Source organism: Zonotrichia albicollis, chromosome 2 (assembly GCF_047830755.1).
Source record: "Zonotrichia albicollis isolate bZonAlb1 chromosome 2, bZonAlb1.hap1, whole genome shotgun sequence".
Taxonomy (NCBI): Eukaryota; Metazoa; Chordata; class Aves; order Passeriformes; family Passerellidae; genus Zonotrichia; species Zonotrichia albicollis.
The window spans coordinates 41,261,941-41,279,990 of record NC_133820.1 but is presented as its reverse complement, the minus strand read 5'-3'; the positions used below and the strand labels follow the sequence as shown (position 1 = coordinate 41,279,990).

The following is an 18,050-nucleotide window of genomic DNA, read 5'->3' as shown; positions in this document are numbered from 1 at the left end:
CAACAAACACAACATCCAAAAATCAGTAATTTCTCCTGAACAGTCCGAGTTTAGCAGCTTGTAGAACTAATTTCAGCTCCCAGCATAAGTGAAAGTAAGAATAGTTTCCACCATTTATTCTCAGCACCTTTCTCTTCACTGGACCATTATCTCTCCACCATTCCTGACCTTGGTCAATAGTTTCCAGTGTCAACCTATAGCCCCTTACTGGACTCCTGTTCCAGGGTTAGTATTTTTAGATGTCATGGACCTTAGATGCCAGCCCTGGGACACAATACCACTTATGGGGGATGTCCTGCAATTTCTTCTGCTGATTTATCTTAATATTCTGGACTTAATATACTAAGCTTCCTGTCTCTTTGGTGCTTGGAGATTGTATCCCCTCATGGCCCTGGTGTACTTCTTGCGCCATTTTTCCCCTTGTGACAATCTAAATTGGCTCTTGCTAATAGGCGTGCAGCAGCTCTAATTTATAAAGCTTGACAAAGAAAAGACTTTTTGCAGTCTTCAGGCCAAAGAGTGGCCCAGTACTTGAACCTGGATGCACGTGCTTGATGCAGTTCTTCTTCCCTTCCCCCAGCACCTTCCTGCAAGTCAAAGCAAGGGGCTAGAAGACAGAAGAGGGAGGGAGTCCAGTGAATGTCATGCTGACTCTCACTCTCATCCCTGTATCAGCAGCCAGTGATAACAGCAAAGGTTATTGCTGCAGGGGAATTTCTTTGCCCTCATTTGGGATGGATTTATTATTCAGGATGCCAAGAGAAATACTATCTTTCCTCTGTTTACCTTAGTCTTTATCTCATATTACCACCAGGGATTGTTTCATGGAAAACAGGCAAGACCCCCGCTGTGCTGGAGGGTTAGGTGTTTTTTTATGGGTATCTGCATTTAGATGGGGGAAGGAGAAGGGGAAGGTTAGTCAAAACTTTTCAGGATTTACAGCTGTCCTAGTAAATAAGTATATTAAAAAATCTTCAATGCTAGTGATAACACATCTGTGCTACAGCCCTTCTGTTGACATCCTGTATCTCAGTTGTCTGAGATTGGACAGGACAAGCCAGAGCTGCCAACAACTTGTACTTAGCAACCGTGGCTCATGCAAGCACTTCATAGCATTTGCTCTAACCATGACAAGAGTCTGAAATGTAAGCAAGAGCCAAGTGTTACTGAGAAAATTTTTATGGTGGATGAGGGCTCTGTTGCAATCAGAAAAGATAGTCCCTTTTCTCATTTCTAGGTGTATTCCTCATCCCTTCTTTACTGACATTCACGTGGGCATGCATCAGCAGGAATGAAGAGCTGAGCTGGCTGAAAATTAATTTTTTCCTTGCATCAAGCTTCTTGATCACTAGTCCAGTACATAAAAAAATTAGGACTGTCCTTTTCAACAAGTCTGCTCCTCAAGTGCCCTAAACTAGGCAATGTGATCAGTCTCATAGAGATCCATAGATCATAGGGCTTCAGTGAAATTGCTTTTCAGGCATTTGAAAGTGGAACATATATCAGGAAAAAGAAATTATTTTTCTTGCATATCTCTAATCCTAGCCATGGCCTCCTGCAGGTACTCTGTCCATATTCATGGTTCCTTCCTCTTGACCAACCTCAGCTCATGCACACCACCTAAACCTTTCAACTATGACCACACATCTTCATAGTTGGCCATATTTTACATCAGAATCATCATCCTCCTGTTGAAATTAGCCAAATCCAGTTCAAACCCAGGAGCCTGTGGCTGGCCAGCTCAGCACAGCTCATCAGTGCACTTTCTTTCCACCCTCATGGTGTTGGTCAGTCTGTGAGTCACGGCATGACTGACAGATCTAATGGGCAATTATTCATTTTACCTGTGCAACAAGCAATCCACAGGGAGAAGGGGAAGAAAGGCTACAAGATACAAATTCTCTGAGCTGGAATAATAATAAATTTACTAGCTTGGAGGTATCCTTAATAAGTTTTGATCATTAAAGTCTGTATTTCCTAGATGTTCCTTGGTCCTTTCTGCTAAAAATATCTTCAAGCTGACTACATCAGAGAATGTTCGTGATGCAAAATTATTCTTCTAGAAAATAAGAAATCCACTGAATCTACTTCAATCAGTTAATTGAGTGTTTGCTAGTTGTCACTGTACTTTAGCTTCTTTTGGATGCACAATCAAGTCAGAAAAAGTTCTCTCCTTCTCAGCAGTCTAATAATACTTTTTTGTAATTGTTTTTTTTTTTCTTCTTTTGGTACTTGCATGCACACTGTGTCTATTTGATTTGGTTTTGGTTCATCCTAAGACAAGATATTCACTTTTCTACCCCACCAGTAATACACCTCTTCGTTTGGAAAGCCTTTTGGCAGATGAAAAGAAGAAATTATTTAATAGAAGCTACAGGGTGCTGTAGGGTAGAGAATCACCAAGGGAATTGAGGGCTGCAATTTTAGAAGGGGGCAGCTGTAAGGGAGGAGGCATCCAAGCTGTGGAGATATGGAAACAATCTCCTAGGCAATAGAGTGTAAGCACAAAATTTTAGCAGCTCAGAAGGTCATCAACTTAATTGCAACCAAGGTCATAGTGGGTGAGGGAGAGTTGTGTGTAGACTATATATTTATTTCTGTGCTTTCTGACTTCCATGCTTGAAGTCTTCTCTATTTAAAATAATCAAATAATCTTATTTTTATTCTGCTAAATGCTGTTCTGTATTGAGTTTTGAAGCCTGATGGTGTTTACCTGAGAGCTCACCAGGACAGTCAGATTCACTTTAAAGTTCTGAATGAGTTTGGATCCATTTATAAAACCAAATTTTGCTGTCTTCTCTTTCATCTGAGTTTCTGTCTTGTTCTTATTGCTGGGTTTAAGTCTCTCTACTGGTTATTTTTGCTCTCAGTTCCAACCTGTGACCACATTGTGATGTAGGACAAGACAACCTTGAGTTAACAAGGAATTTACCTTAGATGGTGTCATCAACATGGACATGGTGCTCTGTGCTGACTGTCACAGTCAGGTTGTTTCTGGAACTGGGACATAACCCTGTCCCTTTAAAGCTCATTTGGTTTTTGCCAAGTCATGGCATATCATATTGTCATATCATGTCATATTGCACTGCCATCCTGCCCTATCCTGATCTGTTCAAATTTCCTTCCAAATTCCTCTATTACAACATCTGCTTCGATGGCTCCTTCATGTCTTTGTGTTCCTGTAAGTATTTATCTGATGCCAGTTGTGGATTTTTTTTCCCCCATTCTGCCTTTTTCTTCTTGAGTTATCAAAAGCTGATGATTTTCAAAATCTGCCCTGTTTCTGTCAATTCTGCTCTATTCAGTCTAGTATTAGTCAGTACATGTCCACTTGAATATCATCATATTATCTTGTTATTTCTCCATAATGAAAGCCCTTAAACTTTCTGGTCTTTTTCTTTTGAGTTTTTACTGTGAACTCAACCCTTCTTTCAAGTGTCCTCTGAGAGTTCTCTGCCATTGTCTCTCCATATCCAGCCTGGCCTACTATGTGCCCTGCACAGCCTAAATTTCTATCTTTTGCTGCTGTTCAAGCCTCGGTCCATGATCTATTTCTTTCTTTTACTATAAAGGCTGCCTTTTCTTCCAATCTCCTCCCTCATCCCAGCCCTTTTCACAGCATTCTTTCTCGCCCAAAGCTCTAATTGCCTCCTGTAGCTCTTTGAAGCCTCCATGGTTATCTTGTCTAATAAAATGTCCTGGTCAAGAGCTTTGTTCTCATCTAGAAGCCATTGCCTTTTCTAACATCTACTGAAGTCTTTTTCCTGCTTTTTTCACTCTTTTTTACTCCATCTAAAGGTATTGCTTGAAGCGAAATATGCTTGCTGTATCTTCCTGTCCAGGTTCTCATCCCCTGATGCCCTCTGGTGCTTTGTCTCTTATTGCCTTTGTGTTTCTCTCAGAGACCGTGTTGGTGTTAAGTAGTCATCCTTGTGTCACCTTTCTCCTCTTCCTCCTTTAAAACTCCCTTCTTCATCTTTATAGTTTCTTTTGTCCCATAGACTATCTTTTCTATTATCTTCTTTGCGGACTTGTGGACCTCTTGGGCTGGGCTATCTCAAGCACTGAATATTTTTTTTCTTTGTTGTTAAATGCCTGTTTCTAATCTGCATGCAGGGTCCTCTGTAACAATAACTCTGCCTCAGCAAATTCCATTCCTATCAGTCTGGGGTGGCAGAGGGCTCTGCATCACCATCTGCTGTAATGTCTGTGTATGCAGGGTGAAAAAATAGATGTGGCGTTTCACTCCAGAGGAGGCTGCAGTCTGCTGGTGGGCTGCAAGGCTTGTGTACAGAGAGGTCCTGAAGTGGTCTAGATCTTTCAGAACAAGCCAAAAAAAGCTCTAGCATAAACACAAGCCTCAGAAGTTGGTATGATGTCTGATAATTGCGTGGGCAGGGCATAGGGAACATTAAGATTGTTACTGCTGATAAATAGCACTTGGATTATTTCAGGTTATAAATCTCCTGGGACCAGACCATGGGAGAAGTGTGAGTCTTCAGACATCCTTACCTCCCTCCCCACCAGCCTCTCAGAGCTTTCACCAGCCTCTCAGAGCTTCCTAGTGCCATCAAAGCATTAGGAGGAGAAGGCTAGGAATTGTATTTCTGCATCCTGAAAAGCATTAAGGAGAAATAAATAAATGCAGAGAAAGGCAGACCTGAGAGAAAACTGAGGAGTGAGAAAAATAGAAGCCTGACTGGAAAAGAGACCCATCTCTGTTGACAGCTCTTCCAGCTTCTATTATTTCCTTTATTGTCATTTAATACCCTAATTTGGACTGTAGCTGTATTTTCATCCATCACAAACATCTTTTCTTGAAACACATTTTGGAGTCCCACTAGGGCCTGTAAAATGCAATGATCAAAAAAAAAAGGTGTATGAGCAGGTCATGTAACTTTCCTCTCGCATGCCATGGGGAGGTCTAGAAACTTTTGTGAGCCTTTTCCAGAGGCTTGGGCGCACCTGAGGAGTCAAGCCATGTGCGCAGGTCATCTGTGTTTGTGGCTAGTGCAAGGTGGTTAAGGTGTCTTATTTTTACGTCTTCCTCCAGCTCTGTGCTAATCTCCTGAGTGTGCTGGTAACCTCTGAAGCAACAGAAATGCTCCATTGGTGAGTCCTGGTGGAAGTGCAGAGCAAGGTCTGGGGAATAGAAAGCAAAACAGAGAGACAGTAAAGAAAATATATAACAAAGAGCTGTGGCAGGAGATTGCAGGAAGAGTGATAGGGGAGATTTGACAGCAGTTGCTGGGCAGCAGCAGTGCAGAAAGGCAGATTTTTTTCAAGGTATTCTCTATATTCTTTGTTTGTGTTTTTATCTGCAGATCTGAAAACATGGAAAAGATTATGAGTAAAGCCAGAATTTTACTTTTCTTTAGGTCAGCTGTGCCAGCTGGAAAAAGTGGACAAATTGTTGGGTCTCCAAGTTCTTCTGAGAGTGAAATAGAAGCAAATTGAAATCTCAGAGCAAATACAAGTTGAGAATAGCTGCTTTGAATTTAACTAAAGTAGTGTCAGTGAGGCTGGAGGCTGTGACAGAGATTATTGGTACCTTGTGAAATAGCAAGGATTGTTACTAATTTCCAGAGAGCTGACAAAGCACTTTCACCTCCAAGGGGAAAGAGGTTGATTTATAAGCTCAGTAGCATGGTAAGATTAGTGTTCAGGACACAGGAAATATTGTGACATAAATCCAGTATCTCCAAAGATTGCATATATTTTGTAAAGCACTGAAATGACGAATTTCAGTTATCATTGTTTCCTTGTTAGATAATATCTGGGTACAGAGACTAGAGGCTGTGACTGTTTGATGAGAAGTGGGAATTAGTTGAATATGAGGCTCTTAGCTGCAGATGAGCCAGGTCTTCCCTAGTGCATAGGCGCCACCATGCACGCAGTGATTGCTCAGGATCAGCTGTGTAGTTGCAGCACTGCCATGCACTGGCTGAGGTGTGTTACACTGTGGGAAGCACAAGTAGGGGCTCAGGGGGTTTGTAGGATGGCTTCCTAGTGAGGATAGTAAAGGTTTCTTCTTCAAGTAGCATCTGGAGTCACTTGGTTGGTCCTGGGGTCCTTCATGCTTTTATTGATGAGGTGAGTGAGGCTAGGGCCAGTTAGGAAGCTGAAAGGACAAAAAACTTTTTCGAGTTCTTGGAAAAAGCCTTTCAGGGTAGAATTGTCCTATTTTGAGCTATTACTATATCATTGTTTCCCTGGAAATTCCACAACAGTATCATGCAAGACAGGCAGTAGAGTTTGAATAGCTGGCAGTAGAGGATTCATATTTATACTGCAGCAATTTCTAATGTGCCATTCTTGTGCCTCTTGAAAACAAGAGCTAGAGGAGTGCACTTTCAGCTAAAGGTTCTCATTTGTTTTCTGCAGTGGCTCTGATGAATGTTCTCCTTCAGTACATATAATAGTGGCTGAAGATCAGGTGCTGTATTACAGCTTTGATATTTGCTGGACTCTACTGTGTTCAGTTTTTAGGCTTCCTATACATGATGTACCTTATATTTTAGACATTTTTTATATTTTATACACTACATAGATTGTGCTATGCATAATTTTTTAATATAAGCCATAATGACAATGGCCTTCCAAAAGCCTCTCAATAGGTTTGGAACAATTAATACCTTTTTGATGGTAACCTGTAAGGGCAACCAAATGTTTTTCTCTGATTTCCTAGAAACAGTTGCTTAGAAACTTTTCTTTAAGGTGATTCATTTCAAGTTTTGTCCTGCCTGTGGGACGCAGTCTTTCTACAGAAGATAGTGCTTGTTGACAGTAAAGTGAGTGCTGGTGAGAATGAAACAGGAGAGCCTGTAAATTTTGGGGCAGCACTAATATTGCTTTTGTAAATATTCAGTACATTTAATGCTTGCCTGGCCAGATTGCACACACTAACCTTATCCATGTGGATATTACTGCTAATGGATATTTATATCTTAGCAGGAGCATGGAGAAGGTGATTTGTGCAAGAAATGAAGTGTGTCTTCTGGAGACTTTCTTTCTACCTTACTCTCTAGGACCATGCAGACTAAAAAAAAAAAAAAAAAAAAAAGCAAAAGAAGAAATGTTTTACAAGAGTCTGCAAAATGAAATAATAAGACCACTGTTCTGGGCCCAAAAAGGGGTGTTTTCCCCTTCTCTCTACCCCATCCTGCCTGCAAATCTCTTACTCAGTATTAGTAGCTTGGCATATGAGGTCTTTTTTCTTGTATGCAGTTTCTGGGACCTTGAACTCTCTGCTTCTCCCTAATTAATAGCCCTCAGAAGAAATATGGTTCCAGGCAGCACTCTGACAGTACTGGGAGGTGTCTCTAGGCCAAGTTGCTTTAACATGCTTCTCATTCCTGTTGCTGGCTGGTAGATCACTGGTGTTGGCTGAGCTTGTTGCTTCTCTTCCTGGCTGAGAAACAAGTGGCAGAGTGGAGAGGAGAAGCTGTTGAATGCTCTACTGTGTGGAAAAGTGAGCATCAAGAAGAATTAAATTTCTGCATATACTTATAATTGAGTACCCACAGAGCAGTTTGGTGATGTGCTTTGAAGTGCAAAGTATTCCCCATAAGAACACCTGGGAAGGCTGAGATTAGACTGTAATGTTCAGCAGTTTACAGGGATGTCTGACTTTTCCATTAGGGCTCGCTGCTGTGAGCTGTATGCTTAGAAAATGGTCTTGGGACACTGAGCAAACACCCATCTCGTTCCATCTCACCATGGCTGCTGGCTTCTTTATGGTTGTTGCTCAGTCTTTAGGGCACCCGGTGTCAGGGGAGAAAATGAGGAAGCCCACTGACCTTTGTTGTCATTGCAAACAGAGTGCGTGGGATGGGGAGCTGTGAAAGAAGAGATATCCTGGATAATAATTTCTGCTTCCACCTCTCTGCTTTCTGCCTGCGCACTCGTAGCTCTGTCACACCACCTCCTTCCCCTTGCCCCCTCCCTCTCCTTCAGGAGTTCCCCTCTTGCTCACACCTGATATTCAATCCCAGCAGAGTTATTGCCTTTTGCTGAGATCAGACACGGCACTGGGGAATCATGTGGTTGAGGAAGGTTGCTATAAATATAGTTGAACCCTTTGGGCAGGAAGGGAAGAAAGCGAGAGAGGCACAAGGACGAGGAGGAGGAGGAGGGGCAGAGAGAAAGAGAGTGCAGGAACAGGACAAGGTGGAGTGGTCTGAGGAGAGAGAGAAAGGAAGGATCAGCAGAGAATGCGGAGGCCATGCTCTCTGCCAGAACACAAGGTGCTTCTAGGTAAGGCCCAGAGCAGCAACTCAGTCCCAGAGGAGCGTGAGAAGGAGTGGAGGAATGGAGAGCTCAGAGAGCAAGACAGAGGACCCCAGCTGGAAGCCAGCTTTGTGGGGGGGCACACCACAGTACGACTATGTCTGCTTTGAGAAATGCACCCGGTATGGGATTCCCCTGGAGGCAGGACACGAGGCTGGGCCCACACGGGACGACCTGCGCTCCCCGGAGAACTCCCTCAGCTACCCACAGGTAGGGCTGGACAACGGGATGGTTTGTGGCAGCACAGGTCTCCCTGGGGTCACACAGGCTCTGGGGCTCTCAGAACACACATTCCTGTCCATCCCCAGTGCCACCAGCTCTCCCCTTCGCTTGCTGACTCCAGGTTGGGCTTTGACGTTCATGGCCGTACTTGCACCAAGGATCTCACCAGTAATTCAAGTCAGAGGTCATTGTTACCTGCCACGGATGAAACAAGACTTGGAATGGGCAAGCTGGGATGGGGAAAATTAAGCAGAGCATTAATGTGTTTGTAACAGCAAAGAGAAGCTGCAGCTGCCTTCAGCTGTGTAGTGATGTTGAGTAAAGCACAGGAGTAAGTAAAACCAAAGACAGCAGTGTATGTATGTGTTTGGATATCTGTACAACTGTGTAGATGAGGTAAAGCTCTCTTGTGACTTTTCTCTGACCATAAAGCCCTTCATGGTCATAGATGTATATGTATATTGGTATATTTTGATAACTCTTAGTTCAACTGTAAATGAGGGATTTTCTAACCCTGAAACCTGACCTGACTCTTGCTCTGGTTTGTACAACCACTGGCTCAGAAAAATGTCTGGGACATAGATGTACTCTAGTTATGGCTTTCTGTTCATTATGCTCTGTATGTCCCTTGCCTCTTCTTTTGGGACAGCCTCCTGCAAAGGGAAGGGTTTACAGAGGAGTCCTGGTGTCTTATTTCCTACCACTCTGTTCTGATTAAGCTGATCTAAGACAGCTTTGGTGCATTGAAGGTTCCAGTCAAATTATGAGGAAGAGAGCATGTGAACGTGAAATTCATAAAGTGGATGTTTCTCCTTAAATGAATACAAATCCTCTTACATGGATGGCAAATGATTGGGGAATGAAGGAGATTGCATTAATTGTCTCTCAAAGATTTGGGTGATTTAATGATAGGAGAACAGGCACATTTGCCACCAAGAAAATCTCTTCTAGTAGATAAGCATCCCAATGAAGATAGTATGTGTATATTGCCAAAGATCAGAGAATCAGTTCCATGGCCATATTCAGGAATTTCTCTTCTGAAACTGCCTACAGCATCTGAGAGCTTGCATATCTCCTCCACGAAAGTCTTCCCAAATCACCCCACTGGCTTACTTGAAGGAGCAGCCCAAATGGACAGAGGTCTGACTTAGGCTTTATTTACACCAACACGAGACAGCTTTTGCTGCAGCAGCCACACTAAGAGGGCGAGTAAGGGGGTGGGATGGGGTGGAGAGATGTGTGTGCCCACCTCAGGCTGAGCTCCACTGGGGTCATGCCTGCCCCATGGGGTGCAAATGGGGCTGGAGAGCTGAGGTGGGTGAAGGAAATGCACCTTTGTGTGTGTGCCATGAACCAGGAGTGAGCTGGGGTGTGGGGAGCTGCCAGATGCAAACTCTTTCTCCAGTAAAGCACATCCATGCACAGAAACTTCCCAGCTCACACAGATCCAGCAGATATGCCAGTCCCACACACCTAAAACCACTGTCCAGTAGGCACAGATGATACAGTGAGGCAACACCACCACCAGCTCTGGGGTCTTGCTCCCTGACACCAGAGTGTCTCTGTGCTCAGTTCCAGAGGCCTGATGGTCAGTGCACAGAGCTAGATGATCTCACATACAAACAAGAAGGCCATCAAACCCATTCCCATGCATAAATTCAGGCAGAAACATCCCCAAGCAAGCAAGCATTCGTGAAGGCAATTTGTAATCTAAAAACCAGACAGCTGTATTTATAGTTTCCTGAAAGATGTGTCCTAGAAATATTTTATATAAGCAGTCATGTACATGTGTGCATGTACATTTATCATGGAATTTTGCATGCAAGCCTATTCTGGCTAAGCCAGGTTTGCTGTGGATATGTGTATTTTGCTGGTCATTCATGCACATGCAAACAAATTATAAATATGCACAAGTACTTTGTACAAATATGCACACTTATTATCATGTAATTAGCATGAAAAACAACACCTTGCACATGTTTTCATACATTTCCACACAGAGTCAGCATTAAGATTTCTTTCCCCACTGTCATCTGAAAAAACACTTGACAGAGATTTTGATTCTGTTGACCCCTTTTTTTGCTAGCTGTTGCCTTCTGTTGTACATGTGATTTGGTTTGGTTTACACAGCCCCCAAAATTGTGAAATCTTGGTCCTTGGCCTTGGCCCTTCAGATAATTGATAGTAAAAAACCATAAAGTGGTTAATAGATAACATAATAGTAGTAGGATGATAATAATAATAATAATTATAATAATAATACTTGTAATAATAATAATAGTTACAATAATAAGAAGGAGAAGGAGGAAGAGGAGGAGGAGGAGGAGGAGAAGAGGAAGAAGAAGAAGAAGAAGAAGAAGAAGAAGAAGAAGAAGAAGAAGAAGAAGAAGAAGAAGAAGAAGAAGAAGAAGAAGAAGAAATTTTTGGCAATTAATATAACAGATAGTAGATACATAACAGATTATGTAATTTACCTGGTTAAAAATATACATTATCCTACACTGTAGGATTTTGTATTGTTTTATTTCTGCATGAGAAAGCAGTTACAGCTGGTGAAGTATTTAAAAGCTGTGCTATTTGTGACTATAGAAAGGGTGTTCCTGGCAGGGAGCTCGCTCAGCAATACACAGATGGGGGTAGTGGGAGGGATGTGCAGTAAGAAATCAGGCAGTGCAGTAATACAGAATAACAGGCTCACAGAGAGAGGTAGGTGGAAGGGCCTCTGGAGCTCTCATGCCCAAATCCCTACTCACAGCAGAGCTGACTCCAAGGGTAGATCACATTGTCCAGAGCCTTTTCCAGGCATGTTCTGAACATCTGCAATACTGAAGATTCCCCAGCCCCACCGAGCACCTGCTCCTGTGCTGAACTACCTTCAAGTGGGGCTGGATGGGAACATGTGTTCCTTTCCAGGGGCTTTCCTTTCTTGCAAGCTGTGCTTTTTCCCTTTTGTCCATCTCTGTGCCCCTCTGAGAAATCTGGCTCTGATATTTCCCTCCAAACCCTCTCTCCCTTTAGGTAACAGCACTGCTGTTCCTTTTCTTCAGGAACAACTATTATTTTGTTGCTGTCCCCTGTCCCTTACACATGCCTCATTGTCTCTATGTCTAAGCAGTGGACTGAGATATTTTACTGACATTTGAATTTATGTATGTGCTGCATTTTGGGAGGTTTCACCTTTGAGGTCAGATATGGCTTCTCCTTGGTGATGCATCAGGAAAAACAAATCACCTAAGGAAGATAATTTTAGGAATAGCAGAATGGCTACAAGGCAGGAGTGAGAGGGAAAGGAGGTACAGGCTAAGTCTACCCCAGTGACTGGGAGCAGCAGATCATAAACAGGATGTACTGGCAGAGCTGGGAAAGGGATTTCAGGACCGGAGTATTCAATGCATTGTTCAGTCTGAATGGCATGGGAAAGAGCTTGGGCTTTGGACTGTGGGAGGAGGGCAGTTTCATACAGGCACTGACCCCTCAGAAAATAGCTCCCAGAAAAGTCTTGAGGCTGTGATGTACTTTTCCCCCTGAGATTCTGTGAAGCTTTTCTTCTGTTACTCAAACAATGAAATTTCCCCAATTTTCAGAAAAACAAAAGATCATTTGCATTGATAAATGCTCCATATCCGAAAACAAACTTTGCCTTGTTGGTTTAGTTGTGGTTCGTTTTGTGGGGTTGTTTTGTTTTGGTTTGTTTGTTTTTGTTTTGTTGTGGTTTTGGGATTTTTTGGGGGTGAGGAGGGGGGAATGTATGTTCCTCCCATCAATCCTGAGTGGTATTTATACCTTCAGCTGGTTTTGCACCATTTTGTTGTCTCCCTCAGCATTTAGCCAAGTAGGCATGATAGCACCTTTTTTGGTTTAACACTTAGGTGGTAATTGAGAACTTATAAAATTGCCTTCATTTTTTCTGGTGCTCAGAAACCCTGTGTTCCTCGTGCTAGAGAGGGAGCAACAGAAGAAGGAACAGTCAGAGTCGTACTGTGTTATATTTTTAGTTTTACATCTTCTAGTGGGTGGATATTTCTTGCCTAACCCAATTTTGCTCTGGTCATCCTCTGATTTCTGGATTCTTTCTCTGTCCCACAGTCTCCTACGATTTAAGATACTTCCAGAATCCTGGAGAAGCAAAGCACATGTGTGAAGTATTCTTTAAATGTTTGAGACTACCTGGTTTGCCAGGACAGCAGTTTTTTTTTTTTTTATGTCTGTGGACTAACTCCTTTTATTCCCATATCCCCAATGCACCATTTTGCAGCCAGGCAGAAGCAGTGAACTCAGATACCATATGAGGACTTTCAGCATTCATACTATTTTACTGTCATGCTGTTCCATCTGACAGATGGAAGATTCTAATTTGAATCTCATACTTGACATGGGTTTGAGTTGTATTTGACATAAACCCATCTCTCATGACCATTTAACAGCAATGAAACACTGACTGAGGTGATGTGAAGATGCATTTGTCTAAAATCTGCTTGTTTTTGGCATTTCTGTCTGAAAGACACAGTAAAAGAAAAAAATGAGCAGTTTGCTAGGAAGGACTGCATTTTGTATGTGGCAGTTACCCTGTAGATGAAATTCTTCAGCCTGATGTTTCACTGTCCTGTCTGTTTTAAGGGGGTCAGAGAATGGCCATTATTCCCTGTAGAGAGTCTGCTTCATTTACTTAGAATGTGTTGGTAATCATGTGGTTAATAATTGCATTAAATTTGTGTGGCATCCAATACAGTGATGAATGGAAGAATACTTTCAGCTGCTCAGACAGGATCAATCTGTTTAAGAGGCAGCAGCTGAGCCATCTTTAGAACAGGATGATTTTTAAAAGCATAGATAGGGGTTCTGTGAAGAAAAAAATAATCCACTAGGATTTCCAAAGGGAGCTATGACAAATGGTGCAAGTGCCTCTTGAGGAATTTGTGCAAATAAATAAAATACTTAGGACCTTCAGTCATATCTGTTATGTTCAAGTACTAGTTGGTAGAGCCCTGAAACAGGTGCCCAGAGAAGGTGGGTAATTCCTACTCCTGTAGTTGTTTAGGAGTTGCCTGGATAAGGTCTTGAGCAGCCTAATCTGGTTTACCTGGCTTTGGAGTTTGCAGGCTGTGGGCAGAGGCTTGCACTAGAGGTGCCTTCCAGTGTAAATCTTTCTGTGAGTCTCTGTATCTGTTTTATCTCAAGGGAACAGGAACATCAATTTTGTTACCTTGAAAGGGGGAGGCAGGAACTGTCAAATAGAAATGTCTCCTAAGTGTGTGGTAGTGCTTTATCTCTGTCATGTGTCCTGTCATTCTCCAACTTAAGTGTCTGATTTTGCTGACCAAGACATGGCTCATTCTCCTCCTGCCACTGAGAAAATCTTAGAGAAGCAGATGTTGTGCTGGGGAGGGAGCAAAGGGTCACCTTGTCACAGGTGGGAAGTGCATCAGGTGGTGACCTGGTCCGAAGTAAAGCCAAACCTGGTTCACTGAAGGATGTGCAAGGAGAAGAGGCTTATTCTCTGCTTCTCAAATGCACACCTTCCCCAGCTATACTCTGAAAGAGTGAGGTGGGATAGCTGCTCTTCAGGGAATTTGGTAAACAAACACAGGGCACGGTCAGGGTTCTTCAAGCTCCCTTCAGATGTTGACGAGACAGCACAACTGGCCAGTTCAGTGTAGACCCATGTAAGAAATGTCCTTGGTGAGCACCTGCAGCTGATTGGGAACTGCATAAAACCAACTGCTTTTCAAGTTAAGTATCAGAAGAAGCAGACTGGCTTAAGCAATTAGGAATTTCAGAGGAACTGGAGATGCGAGGGGACTTAAAATGCTGATTTGGGTAAATAATGGTTGGAGGTGTGCAGCAGCCTATGATATTTTTGAGATGATGCTGCTTCTTTTCCTCACAAGCAGCACCAGTGGCTGTGTGCCCTGTTAAGCATTCCTTGGCAGCAGGAAGAACAGATGCAGGACATTCCTGCAGCCTGTTTGAGAGTGTAATGCCTCTCAAAACCTTCAGAGATGTTTTACAGTGCTGCTGAAATCTATGAGACAGCCCTGAGGATGGCGGCCTCATGTGAACTACTTTGACCTTCTTTTGTACCTCCAGAAAGCTGTCTCTTAATGCTCAATCTCTCAGCCATTTTTTCCCCCAGGACATTAGAAAATAATGAATATTCTGTGATCATATCTTGTACTCCTAAAAAGGGGGTGAAAAGGTTTTGGAGAGATTGGGAAGAATAAACTAGAAAGAAAAAGAAGAAAAAATAAATGGGCTGCATCTGTCTGAGAGTTTCTGTGTCTCAGTCTCCCTGCTTGGTACATTTGGGTCTGTAACTCAGGCTGTTGGTAGATCTGCCTTGTCATCCTTAATGCTATTTGTGAAGGAGCATTTGCCTTGCCTTTTCCTTGTGATCCTTCTTGTTTTCTGCTGCTCTAGCTGTATGGCCGATACACAGACCGGATAACAGATGATATTTCGGACAAGGAAGCAGCAAAGCTGCTGAAGAAACAGGCCCAAAGGAACAATGGAAGACCCCTGAAACGTGACAGTCAAGTACAGATCAAAGAAGAGCACTATTCCAAATGTCAAGGTAAGGACAATTCATGTTTCATTCCCTATTACCAGATATTGGGTAGGCCAGCAAGAGAGATGGGATTTAAGCAATTGAGACTGGGGAGAAGCAGAGAGGGAAGGAAAAGGAATCAAATCTCATTGGGTTGAAAAACCTTTTCTATATGAGCTTTCATCCTAGAAAAGATATTTGGAATATAAAAAAGCAATCCCAAGTAAATAATTTTTTCCACAACAGAGATCTGTAATGGGAGGAAAAGGACATTCTTGTATTAGACTTTTGCTGCACAAGATGTTAAATTTCACCCTGTGTGTCCTGTACATACCCCCCCTCCTTTTTTTAAAATGTTTTTTAAACTACATTAGGTATTACAGAACTGTGTGAGAAAGGGATGGATATCAGTCCTTCAACATGAAGCCCACGATGCCTCCAAATAAATCCTTGTTTTAGTCAGTTCTCAGCACAGGAGAGACAGGCACAGCTTCATCTATGTTCACTCTGTTTTTCTGGTTCACTCTTCCCTCCACAGACTGTGCTAAACGCATCCAGAAATATGTCACCAAGAAGCTTGGAGAGGACTGGATTTTCTTGGTTCTGTTGGGTCTGGTCATGGCGTTGGTGAGCTGGGGAGTGGATTATGCCAGTGCAAAGACCGTACAGGGTGGGTGCCATTCAGGTGTTGCAAAAGCAGCCAGTAAATGATAGGAATGTGTTACAATGCCCAGTGACCAGTGTTGCTCCTCCTTTGGCATCATTGTCCCATCCTCAACCCTCGCTGCTCGGGAAGTTTGAAATTCTGGCAACATAGTAAATGTTCGCTAGGGAGAGATTCTTTAAAGTGATGGCAGGGGAAATTTTGGAAGTAAGTGGGCAGAAACAAGAGATGTGTATGATGAGTCAAAGACAAACAATTATTTTTAATCCCTTTTCTTTCTGCTCCCCTGAATATGCAGGAGCACAGGGAAGTGTTACTGTGGCCTTTCCTGTTCTACTGCTTCCCTTTCTCCCCAAGAATATTAAGAACATGGGTGACTGGGGGAAGGGGCTCTTAGATGCCCTCCTGGCACTGTTTCTGCTTTTTAACTTGATTTTGTTCTTTCCAGTTTTTACTTATACAGTGCCCTGATTGGTTTTTTGCCATTTGGGCATATAGTGCCCTCACCTTTTGCCCTTTTCACAAAGATCTCCTATTTCCTGTCTTCTATCCCTTCCCTGCATTTTTCCTGTAGTCTGTCTCCCTTCACCAGCAACAAAAATTACAAGATCTTTCGGCCCCCATCTCAGTGTGCACATACAAACACCCCACCCACTGCCACATCCCATTAACTGCACTGTTCCTTTGTCCTTACTCTCATGTCCCAGTCCTGACTGGCCCACACATACTCCAACCTTTTCCTCTTAGCTGCTGCAATTCCTCAAAACTCCCAACATTTCTTCAGCCTGGCGTTCCTCCCTCCAGAGCTTCCCCATCTATCAGGTGACTGGTATAATCTACTCTGAGGGCTCCTGTCCTTTATACTCCCTGCAGCTGAGTCCTTTGGGGTTCTTTTTCCTTTTCCCCTGCCAAATCTCTACCAAATCTCAGCCTCTTCTGAGCCTGTGTGGGGAGCCAGCTCAGGCAGAGAAGATGCAGTTGCAGAGGAGATGCAGTTCAATTTGGATTCTCAGCAGCTCAAGTTGTTGTACCTGGCTGAGCAATGGTACCACTGCAGTTCTAATAGCTGCTGGCACAGCTTCCATTCTGCTGCTCTAGAAGGGAAATCACAATCAGAGCTTTTAAACTAGTTTTTAATGAAGGAATGGTTGGTGGAGCACTTTATTGTCCTTCAGAACTCACACAAGACCCTCAGACTGCCAAAGGAAGACACTGCACAGTGATTTGTCCTCACAGCTGCATGTTACACTTGTGCACAGGTATTAATAGTGTCTTCTATCCATGCACAAAGAATCCCTGCTTTATTGGGGAACTCGTACTCAAAATAAGGCTTGTCTTGGAAAAGGAGTATGAGGGTACCATTTCTGAAGGAGATTTAGCATGGGCACATTTAGCAAGTGTGTGACTCTCTGATGTCCACCAGCCTGTTAGGAGCAGCTGTGGGTACTGATGGGTTCTCTGTTTGTGTGTTGCAGCCTACAAGTGGATTTATGGAGCACTGCACCCCAATGTCCCCCTGCAGTATGCCGCGTGGGTGGCTGTCCCACTCGGCCTGATCCTATTTGCGGCCAGCTTCTGCCACTTCGTGTCTCCACAGGCTGTTGGTGAGCGCAGAAGGCAGGGCAAGATCTGTTTCTGTCTGTCTCGTCTTTCCTTCTTTCCATTCGTCCATGGGTTTTGTTCATCCCTGGCTCTGCTGTTGTTTTCAGGGTCTGGGATCCCAGAGCTCAAGACCATTATGAGGGGAGTGGTCCTCAAGGAGTATCTCACTCTTAAAGCTTTTGTGGCCAAAGTTGTGGCCCTCACAGCTGGGCTTGGAAGTGGCATGCCTGTGGGGAAAGAGGTAAATATTGCTGATTCTGTGTGCAGCAGTGACCAGGGTCTGGAAGGTGGGAGTTGTCTGTGAAAGAAGAATCTAGAAATGTTTTCTTACTTTCACCACCTCTCTTCTTCTCAAAGCTCTGCTCTTTCCAGCAACACCTATCTTTCACTGGCCATTTTCCTTCCACTTTCAAAGACATGATGTAGGAAACATCAAAGAACTCAAGTCAGGTAGTCTTTGAGAGGGAAAAAAAATTAAATGGAGGTAGGACAACTGAGGAAGATTGGAGGATCTAAAGCACAAATCTTATGAGGAGTGGCTGAGGGAAATGGGGTTGCTTAATCTGGCAGAAAGGACCCTCAGGGGAGACCTTCTCACTCTCTATAACTCCCTGACAGGAGGTTCTAGCCAGGTGGGAACCAGTCAGTTCTCCCAGGTAACCAGTGAGAAGACAAGAGGAAATGGCTTCAAGTTGCACCAGGCAAGGTTAAGATTGGTGTCATGGTTTG

The 18,050-nt window shown here is 43.3% G+C and overlaps 1 protein-coding gene across 6 annotated transcripts in view; it reads left to right on the top strand.

The window, feature by feature from the left end:
• CLCN1 (chloride voltage-gated channel 1) overlaps nt 1-18,050 on the top strand; it is a 64,812-nt gene that overhangs the window by 11,753 nt on the left and 35,009 nt on the right. The window contains exons 1-5 of one of the 6 annotated variants that reach the window (XM_074534871.1): nt 8,036-8,499; nt 14,929-15,082; nt 15,594-15,725; nt 17,195-17,323; nt 17,429-17,562. In XM_074534871.1, coding sequence (XP_074390972.1) covers nt 8,311-8,499; nt 14,929-15,082; nt 15,594-15,725; nt 17,195-17,323; nt 17,429-17,562 — 738 coding nt within the window. In that variant the 5' untranslated portion in view covers nt 8,036-8,310. Of the gene's footprint in view, nt 1-8,028; nt 8,500-14,928; nt 15,083-15,593; nt 15,726-17,194; nt 17,563-18,050 lie in introns of those variants that run through there. The other 5 variants (XM_074534874.1, XM_074534870.1, XM_026797965.2 and 2 more) reach the window with 5 other exon arrangements.